This window comes from Elaeis guineensis, chromosome 11 (assembly GCF_000442705.2).
Source record: "Elaeis guineensis isolate ETL-2024a chromosome 11, EG11, whole genome shotgun sequence".
Classification (NCBI taxonomy): Eukaryota; Viridiplantae; Streptophyta; class Magnoliopsida; order Arecales; family Arecaceae; genus Elaeis; species Elaeis guineensis.
The window spans coordinates 115409522-115419931 of record NC_026003.2 but is presented as its reverse complement, the minus strand read 5'-3'; the positions used below and the strand labels follow the sequence as shown (position 1 = coordinate 115419931).

Sequence of the window (10410 nt, the reverse complement as noted above, 5' to 3'; positions counted from 1 at the left end):
AGGCAGCATTTCGAATTACAGCAACAGGCTGGGTTCAAGAGTTCAATCATGCTGCTCGAATAATGAAAAAGATCAAACTTGTTGGTTATCCATGCAAGATCTTTAAAAAGACAGCACTAATTAAGGACATGTTTACATCAGATCTGGAGATTGCTAGGTTTGAAGGTGCAGCTGTTCGGACGGTAAGCGGGATCAGAGGGCAGGTCAAGAAGGTAAAGTATGCAAATTTCCTTTTCATACTCTTAGTGCTGAAGGTTTTGATCATGCTTATTCCATTACACCAGCAAAATGATGTGGGTAGTGTGTATTAGGTTTTTCTCAATTTTTAACTTCTATAAGTTGTTTTCCTTTTCTAGCATTCATCTAATTCTGCTTCTTTCATAGAGCTGATCTAAATTATTAAAATCCCTGTTTCGGGTTGTGTTTACTATTAGTTCATAACTATTCTTACGAAACATTCTTAAATAACTTTGACCTGGCTTTTCTGACTCCTTTTTAGTTCCATTGACTGTTAAATTTTCACCACATGGTTTTTCATAAAATTTATGTGAAGTTGCTTTCATCTTCAGAAGTAACATCGGCTAGAAATTTGATTTTAAATGCATGATAGGCTCTCCTTTTTTTTTTTGGTGAAATTTAATTTACTATCTCTTTGATGATAGGCTGCCAAGGCAGAATTAGGCAATCAGCCAAAAAGAAGGGGAGAAAGTGTGAAAGAAGGGATTGCAAGATGCACGTTCGAGGACAGAATCCTGATGAGTGATATTGTTTTCTTGCGTGCATGGACTCAAGTTGACATACCCCACTTCTATTACCCTGTTTCAACATCTCTCCAGCCTCGTGATCAGGTGTGGAAGGGCATGAAAACAGTAGCGGAGCTGCGGAGAGAGAATAGTATTCCAATTCCACACAACAAAGACTCAGTCTACCAGGTTCTAAAGTCTCTGACTTGCTGGGCTTAGGGTTGCTTGTCATTTTCCCATTTATGAATGTTATTTTACATGTCTCAATTTATGACTTGCACAGCCCATTGAGCGGAAGCTGAGAAAGTTCAATCCATTGGTGATCCCGTCAAAACTGCAAGCAGCTCTTCCCTTTTCTTCAAAACCAAAGAACACACCTAAGCAGAGGCGGCCGCCTCTTGAAAACAGACGGGCTGTGGTTATGGAACCTCATGAGCGGAAGATTCATGCCCTTGTCCAACACCTCCAATTGATCAAAAATGAAAAGGTAACGATTTCTTCCAGGAAAAATTTGAGTGGTTGCTACACTAGCAGTTTAATGAAAAGGTTATAGAAGTGGTATGAATCTACCAAAGAAAAAACTTTGTCAGCTTTCCATAATAATGCTTTGCTGTTGGCTTTGTTTCCACTTGGTGATTCTTTTGATATCAGCCACTCCTTTTTCACTTCCATGCGCTTATTCTTCTGCTAGCTTCTTGCTAAATTTCCATTTATTGTGTCTATATTTTAAAATGATGGGTGTGCCTGCAGATGAAGAAGCGAAAACTCAAGGAGCAAGAAAAGAGGAAAGCACATGAAGCAGAGATGGCCAAAAATGAGCAGTTGTCCAAAAAGCGTCAGAGAGAAGAACGTCGAGAGAGATATAGAGAGCAAGATAAACAAAAGAGAAGAACCCGGAGAAAATTAGGGGCCTAACAGCAAATTTTAATACTAAATTGGGGCCCCGGCAAGCCTAAAGTACATGAGCTGGGCTCCAAAGCTGGCTCTTTGTTCAACAGCCGGTACATTTTTTTAACATCCCGTTGTATGCGGGCTACCGTGTGGACTTTGTGTGCGACTGGGCACCCATCTTTCTGTGGTCCATTGGTGTTGGCTACACTGACTGAGTTTCTTAGGAGCGTTATACGAGGATTGGAGATGGTTTGCTATCTATCGGATCCGCTTGGCGTCAAAACAAATTTTCCTTTGAAGCATGGAGCATTGTTGTACCTTCAGGCACAATGGTCTTATATCTTTCTGTGATGTTTATATGAACATTATGTAGGCATCCTGTCGTTGTAAAGTTTTTGTAGTTGCAGTATTGGCAGCATTCTGTTTAACGTAATTGGAATGCTCATCGAAGGAAAAAAAAATATTGAAGTAAATGATGCTCTCAACCTATAATTATTCAACCCTGACTAGAATGTCTGAACGAACTGTAACTGGCCCTCTTTTTGATGGCTTTCCTGAGTGGATGATAAGAAAATGCCAAAGGAAAGGGAAGAGCTAACAAAATCTGTGCTGACTTTGTATAATTAGGTCATCAATTATGGAACAACTTTTTTTCTAATAAAATCAAGAGTGATGTCAATGTAAAAGGTATTAATTTAACAGTAAAAAAAAATGCTAAGTGATATTTAAAATGATTATTTATTCACATTGGGTATCAAACGAATATGACAGCTATCGATTGGACTTTTGTTGCAGAGCACTTGACGGTTGACCGGATGGTTGCTTTTGTTGAGGAGCATTCGAGACTACTTTTTCGGACTGATATGGAGATATTTTATTTTTTGATTATTTTGAATGTATTTATATTGAAAGCATTTGAATGGTTCTTCTTATCAAGGGGAAAAAAAAATGAAAATACAACATTGGAGCCAAACGGGAGGGCAAATTTTCCTCCTGCCAATAGGTGTGAAGGTGCGTCGACAAACAAGGTGGTCCCATCATACTCCGGTCGCCATGGATTTCAGGATGACAGGTGGTTGATCTAAAAATAATCAATCAAAGGACCAGACGGAAAATTCTTATGAACTTTTCACCGTACATGCCTGATACTGTAAAATATTTGCGGAGCTCTTTTCTAGAATAATATAAAAAAAAAACTTAAATACTAAAATATATCAAAATCAAACTTATTTATCAAACTAATACAAAAGGAAAAAACGTCATTTTAAATGATATTTTTTCTCCTTCCACGTCACCCTGCTTTCCACGATGGCATCGTCCAAAAAAAAAAAAAAAAAGAAACGTCAATTGGAATGGCATTTTTAAAAACGCCATTCAAAACGGCATTTTCAATTTTTCCCACCAAAAAAAAAAAGAAAAAAATATGGAAATAATGAATTTTTTTAAAAAAAAATTGAAATTAATAAATAAATTAAAATTAATAAATAATTTTGATTGAAATTTAGAATATAAAGATTTGAATTTGTAATTCAAAAAAAAATTAATTTAGATATTTATTTTTCAATTTTTTTTTAAAAAATGTGAAAATTTTTTAAAGAAATTTAAAATAAAAAATATCATAGAAAATAAAAAAAAGAGAAAGAAATATGAAAGAAATAAAAATTTAAAATTTAATTGAAAAACATCATTTCAAATGCTTGTCAAAAAAATTTTAAAAATAATTTATAAAATAAAATGTAGCATTAAAAAATAAAAATTTTAAAAAATCACTAAAAATAAGAATTATAAATTAAAATTTTTAAAAAAATAAAAATTTAAAGATTAATTGAAATAAAAATATTTTTTCAAATTATTTTCTCAAATTATAATTAATTTATTTAAAAAAAGTTTAAAAAAAAATTTAAAAATGACCTAAAAAAATTTCATAAAAAGATAAAGAATTGAAAAAAATAGAAATTATAATTGTAATTGAAGAACAAAGTTTATAATTTTTAATTTTAAGAAATAAAAATTAAAATTATAATTAAAATTAAAAAAATATTTTAAATAACTAAATTATTACTCTTTGGATTGATATTGATGATTACAAAGCATTTGAAGGGTACTAATGATTTTCGCTTGAAAAAGACTTATTGCTTTTCAGGGACAAAATCATAATTTTACCGAATCCTGATTTGAAAGTATCAAATGATAGAATAAAAAATTTGTGATCCATTGGTGAAATTTTTATTATTTTTGGACCTGTATTTTAAAAGATATGCATGTTTGAAAAACATGAGTCGACCTATGAGTCGACTCATGGGTCGACTCATGTTTTTCAAACATGCCATGAGTCGACTCATGTGCCAAGCTAGTCCACTCATGTTCATGTTCAGGCTAGCTTGGCACATGAGTCGACTCATGGCATGTTTGAAAAACATGAGTCGACCCATGAGTCGACTCATATTTTTCAAACATGCATATCTTTTAAAATACAAGTCCAAAAATAATAAAATTTTCACCAATAGATCACAAATCTTTTATTCTATCATTTGATACTTTCAAATCAGAGTTCGGTAAAATTACGATTTTGCCCCTGAAAAGCAATAAGTCTTTTTCAAGCGAAAATCATTAGTACCCCTTCAAATGCTTTGTAATCATCAAAATCAATCCAAAGAGCAACAATTTAGTTATTTAAAATATTATTTTTAATTTTAATTATAATTATAATTCTTATTTCTTAAATTTAAAAATTATAAACTTTGTTATTCAATTACAATTATAATTTCTATATTTTTTCAATTCTTTATGTTTTTATAAAATTTTTTGAGACTATTTTTAAATTTTTTTTATTCTTTTTTAAATAAATTAATTTTAATTTGAAAAAATAATTTGAAAAAATATTTTTATTTCAATTAATCTTTAATTTATCGTAAAGAAGGAAGGACATTTTCATAAATAAGGATTATAATTGTAATTGAAATTAAAAATTACATTTTAAATAACTAAATTAATTAAAATATAATTTTTTAAGAAATATTTTAAATAAAAGAAAAAAAATACGTAATAGAATGTCAAAAATATAAAAATGAAAGAAAACTAAAATAAAATTTTAAAATTATAAAAATTATAAATTAGATTAAAAAATATATCATAAAAGAATAAAATTAAATTTAATTATAATTGAAAAAGAATAGAAATTATAATTGTAATTTAAGAACAAATTTTATAAATTTTAATTTTAAGAAATAAAAATTATAATTTTAATTGAAATAAAAAATAATATTTTAAATAACTAAATAAATTTAAATATAAATATTTTAAAAATATTTTAAATAAAGGAAAAGAATTACGTACTAGAATGTCAAAAAGATAAAAATGGAAGAAAACTAAAATTATGATTTTAAATTATAAAAATTATAAATTAAATTAAAAAAATATATCATAAAAGAAGTAAATAAAAGAGAAAAAATGGTAATAAAATAGAAATTATAATTATAAATAAAAAAATTAAATTTAATTTAAATTAAAAATTATCATTCAAATTACTATCCTCATTAAAAAATTTAATAAATTAAAAAAAATAGAAAAAAATAATTAAATAAATTATGAAAAAAATTTAAAAAAAAAGAATAAAAAAATACCGAAGGGAACGGCGTTTTCTCCTTTTCCCCCTTCTTCTCTCCTTCTCCCTCTTCTCTCTTCTCCGACGTCTCTCCGACAGCACGACGGTGAGCTGCCTCCTCTCTCTCCCTCTTCCTCTTCCTCTCTCTCTCCCTCTTTTTCGTTGGCCACCGGCGTCAGAAGGTCGGTAAAAAATATAAAGAATAATTTTTCAACTTACTTTTGTCATTTAAAATTAAAATTTTAAAAGAAATAAAAAAATTTAAATTTAAAAAATTAAAATGACCAGAAAGAAAGCCAAGGGGTCGACTCACAGAGTGTGGCAGCCAAAAATTTTGCGTGCCGTTAAGCCCTTTTAGCCATGAGTCGATTCATGGGATTGACTAAAAAATATAAACCTATTTTTCTTACAAAATACGCTTCCAAAAATGTTGAAATTACCTCCAATAGATTACACAGCTTTTGTTCTTTCTTTTGAGACTTCAGAATCATATCTAATAAAATTATGATTTTATCCCTGAAATACAATAAATCTTTTTTCAAGCCAAAATCATTAGTAATTTCCTCAAATGCTTTGTAACCATCAAAATCAATTCAAAGAGCAACATTCGATATATTATTATTTACGTTATAATTTTTATAGTCCTTTCAGCATAACTTTTTCTCTCCTAATGTTCTGAGATACGTTCGAGTATGTGTATCCATATGCACAAATCATAATATCCAATCATTTGAAATTAAATAATATAAAATAAAATCAACATTTAATATTATTAAATAGAATAAAAATGTCAAACGTACAAAAAAAAATAGTACAATAAAAATGTAAAAATACTAAATACAAATATAACAAAGACTAAGTCCCACAAGGACGTCGCGGCGCCCGTGGTCGCTTGGACCTTCTCAGGAAGGTCCTCACCGGCTGCTCCTGCTGTGATGGCTTCTCCCCTATATCAGTGGACGAGATCTGCTGATTATGCTGCTCAAGAATAACTGATGCTGTCGGATCATCTACGGACTGAGAGATCCGTTCAACTCTCTCATCTGGATACACGGATAGACCTGAAAAAAAAGTATCATACTCATGTGGCCAACTGGTACCCAGTGATGGCATCTGGGGGATGTAGGAAGAAGAAGACGCTGCCATCTGTGGATGAAAAGATGGTGGCATCTGTGCAGCATCGAATGATGACATATGCGGAATATGCGGTGATGGCATATGTGAAACATATGGTGACGGCGTATAACTCATATCTGGCGCCCGAACTGCTCCTGGCGCACAGGTATGTGGATCAACACCAATCGCTACCAATGTTCCGGAACTTGTTCTCTCCATCTCCCGCAGTATCTGAATCCGCTCGTCCTCATCAGTCGTAGATAAAGCACGACGAGCGTCCAACACGAGATCCGACATAGAATCAGTCTATAAAATAAAAATAGAACAGTTAGTATAAAATAGTCAGTATAGCGTGAAATATAAAACCGAAATATAACACAAATAACGTGAAATATAACACAAACAGTCAGTCTATAGATTAATTACATTAATCAAACGATACGCAAAAAGAACCGAAAGAAATTTCGGCAGCATTTTCCCTTAGTTCTCCCCACACGACTCAAAATGTGTGAGGAGAATTAAAGAAAAATACTGTCCGAAATTTCTCTCGAACCCTCCGCATATCATTCGAATAATATAATTATCTATAGAATTAAATACCATTCCCAAACTGTCCAAACTGGACAATCAATTGACCAATGTATGTATTTTACGATATCCATATAAAAATATATATTTCATATATATTTTATACGGATAACGTAGAATATTATACATTGATCAATTGACGGGTCTACGTTTTCATGAAATGCAATATATTTAAAAATTTAAAATACAACTGAATTTAATTAGATAAAGATAAAAATAAAAAAAATTAATGAGATAAAAAAAAACAAGCGCCGGAGCCCGTGGGCCCCACCTCATCGCAGCCCATCGCACCGGGGCCATCGCCATGCGGGGCCCGCCGTCAGGGCACCGGCCCCACCGACCATCTGGGGCCCACAGCCAAGACGCGGGGCCCACCGCCGGGAGAGGAGGGGGTCGAGGACCGCTGCCGGGGCGCAGGGCCCGCCGCCAGCCGTATATGGCCGGCGGCCGAGGAGAAGGGAGAGAGAGAAGACGAGAGAGAGGAGGGGGCGGGGCCCGCCGCCGACCGTCTGTGACCGGCCAAGGAGAAGGGAGAGAGAAAGGAAGAGAGAGAGAGGAAGAGAGAGAGGAGGGGGTCGGGGCCCACCGTCGGGATGCAGGGCCCGCCGCCGGGGCCCGCGGCCCACCGCCGGCCGTTTGTGGCCGGCGGCCAAGGAGAAGGGAGAGAGAGAGGAAGAGAGAGAGAGGAGGGGGCCGCGGCCCACCGTCGGGATAGGGGGCCCGCCGCCGGGGCCCGCGGCCCACCGTCGGGATGCGAGGCCCGCCGCCGGCCGTCTGTGGCCGGCGGCCAAGGAGAAGGGAGAGAGAGAGGAAGAGAGAGAGGAGGGGGCCGCGGCCCACCACCGGGATGCGGGGCCCGCTGTCAGGACGCGCGGCCTGCCGCCGGCCGTCTGTGGCCGGCGGCCAAGGAGAAGGGAGAGAGAGAGGAAGATAGAGAGAGAGAGGAAGAGAGAGAGGAGGGGGCCGGGGGCCACCGTCGGGATGCGGGACCCGCCGCCAGGATGCGCGGCCCGCCGCCGGCCGTCTGTGGCCGGCGGCCAAGGAGAAGGGAGAGAGAGAGGAAGAGAGAAAGAGAGGAAGAGAGAGAGGAGGGGGCCGGGGGCCACCGTCGGGACGCGGGACCCGCCGCCGGGACGCGCGGCCTGCCGCAGGCCGTCTGTGGCCGGCGGCCAAGGAGAAGGGAGAGAGAGAGGAAGAGAGAGAGGAGGGGGCCGGGGGCCACCGCCGGGATGCGGGACCCACCACCGGGGCGCGCGGCCCGCCGCCGGCCGTCTGTGGCCGGCGGCCAAGGAGAAGGGAGAGAGAGAGGAAGAGAGAGAGAGAGGAAGAGAGAGAGGAGGGGGCCGGGGGCCACCGTCGGGATGCGGGACCCACCGTCGGGATGCGCGGCCCGCCGCCGGGACGCGCAGCCCGCCGCCGGCATGAGACTAAGAGAAAAAGAGAGAGAGGGGAAGAGGGAGAGAGAAAGAGGAAGAGGGAGAGAGAGGCGGTAAGAGCTCACCGCCGCTGAGACCTCGCCGTCGTGCCGCCGGAGAGACACCGGAGAAGATCGAGAAGGGAGAAGGGAGAAGGGAGAAGGGAGAAGGGAGAAGGAGGGGAAAAAGGGGTTTGGGGAGGGGAAAACGCCATTCTCTATGATGTTTTCTCTTTTTTTTTTTAATTTCTTTAATTACCTATTTGTAATCTTTTAATAAATAAATTTAATTAAATAATAAAAATAATAATTTAAATGATAATTTTTAATTTAAATTAAAATTAAATTTTTTTAAAATTTATAATTATAATTCTTATTTTATTATTATTTTTTAATTTTTTTATGATACTTTTTTTTAAATTTATTTTAAAATTTTTATCATTTAAAATTATAATTTCAGTTTTCTTCCATTTTTATCTTTTTAGCATTCTATTACGTATTCTTTTCCTTTAGTTAAAAAAATATTATTTTTTTTAAAGTTCAATTTACAAATTTTTTTTTCACATTTTTTCACATTTTTTAACTTTTTAATGTATTTATTTTTTGATCAAAATTTAATTCAAATTAAAATTTTTTAAGTCACATTTATAAAATACCCTAAAAAAAATTGTAATTAATTTAATTTCATTTTATTCTTTTATGAAATATTTTTTTATAATTTTTATAATTTTAATTTTCTTCCATTTTTAGCTTTTTGACATTCTATTACGTATTTTTTTTCTTTATTTAAAATATTTTTTAAATAATAATATTTTTTAAATATTTTTTAAAAATTTTAACTTTTTCACTTTTTCACTTTTCCTCATTTTTTAACTTTTTAATGTATTTCTTTTTTTATCAAAATTTAATTCAAATTAAATTTTTTTAAGTCACATTTATAAAATACCCTAAAAAATAAATTGTAAGTAATTTAATTTAATTTTATTCTTTTATGATATATTTTTTCTAATCTAATTTATAATTTTTATAATTTTAAATTTTTATTTTAGTTTTCTTCTATTTTTATCTTTTTGATATTCTATTACATTTTTTTTTATTTAAAATATTTCTTAAAAAAATATATTTAAATTAATTTAGTTATTTAAAATGTAATTTTTAATTTTAATTTCAATTATAATTCTTATTTCTTAAAATTAAAAATTATAAACTTTGTTCTTCAATTACAATTATAATTTCTATTTTTTTTTTTCAATTCTTTATATTTTTATAAATTTTTTTAGCCTATTTTTAAAATTTTTTTGAATATTTTTAAAATAAATTAATTTTAATTTGAGAAAGTAATTTGAAATAATATTTTTATTTCAATTAATCTTTAAAATTTTATGTTTTTTAAATTTTAAATTATAATTCATTTTTTTGATTATTTAAAAATTTAAAAATTTAAATTTTTTTTAATTTTTAGGACAAGTATTTCGAATGATGTTTTTCAATTAAATTTTAAATTTTTATTTCTTTCATATTTCTTTCTCTTTTTTTTATTTTCTATGATAATTTTTTTTTATTTCTTAACATTCTTTTTGACATTTTTTAAAAAAAATTTGAAATAAAAAATTTAAATTTATTTTTTTAATGAATTACAAATTCAAATCTTTATATTTTAAATTTCAATCAAAATTAGAATTTTAATTTATTTATTAATTCTAAATTTTAAAAAAATATTTTTCCCATTATTTCACGATTTTTTTTCTTTTTTTTTGGGAAAAATTGAAAACGCCATTCCGATTGGCGTTTCTTTTTTTTTTTTTTTTTTGATGATGCCATCGTGGAAAAGAAGGGTGACGTGGAAGGAAAAAAAATGCCAATGACGTTTTTCTCTTTTGCATTAGTTTGGTAAATAAGTTTGATTTTGATATATTTTGGTATTTAAATTTTTTTTTTATATTATTTTAGAAAAGAGCTCATATTTGCGGCAATTATACGGAAAGGTCGAATAAAATGAACTTAAAAATAATTAAAGAAGAAAATAAGAATTTATTATTATTTTTTATCTTACC

At 33.0% G+C, this 10410-nt stretch overlaps 1 protein-coding gene across 10 annotated transcripts in view; it reads left to right on the top strand.

The window, feature by feature from the left end:
• Positions 1-2107, top strand: part of LOC105054006 (uncharacterized) — a 33045-nt gene extending 30938 nt beyond the window's left edge. For all 10 annotated transcript variants that reach the window (XM_073245249.1, XM_073245246.1, XM_073245251.1 and 7 more), the window contains 4 exons: positions 3-212; positions 663-932; positions 1027-1230; positions 1494-2107. In XM_073245249.1, coding sequence (XP_073101350.1) covers positions 3-212; positions 663-932; positions 1027-1230; positions 1494-1658 — 849 coding nt within the window. In that variant the 3' untranslated portion in view covers positions 1659-2107. The remainder of the gene's footprint in view (positions 1-2; positions 213-662; positions 933-1026; positions 1231-1493) is intronic.
• The last annotated feature ends 8303 nt before the right edge of the window (positions 2108-10410 follow it).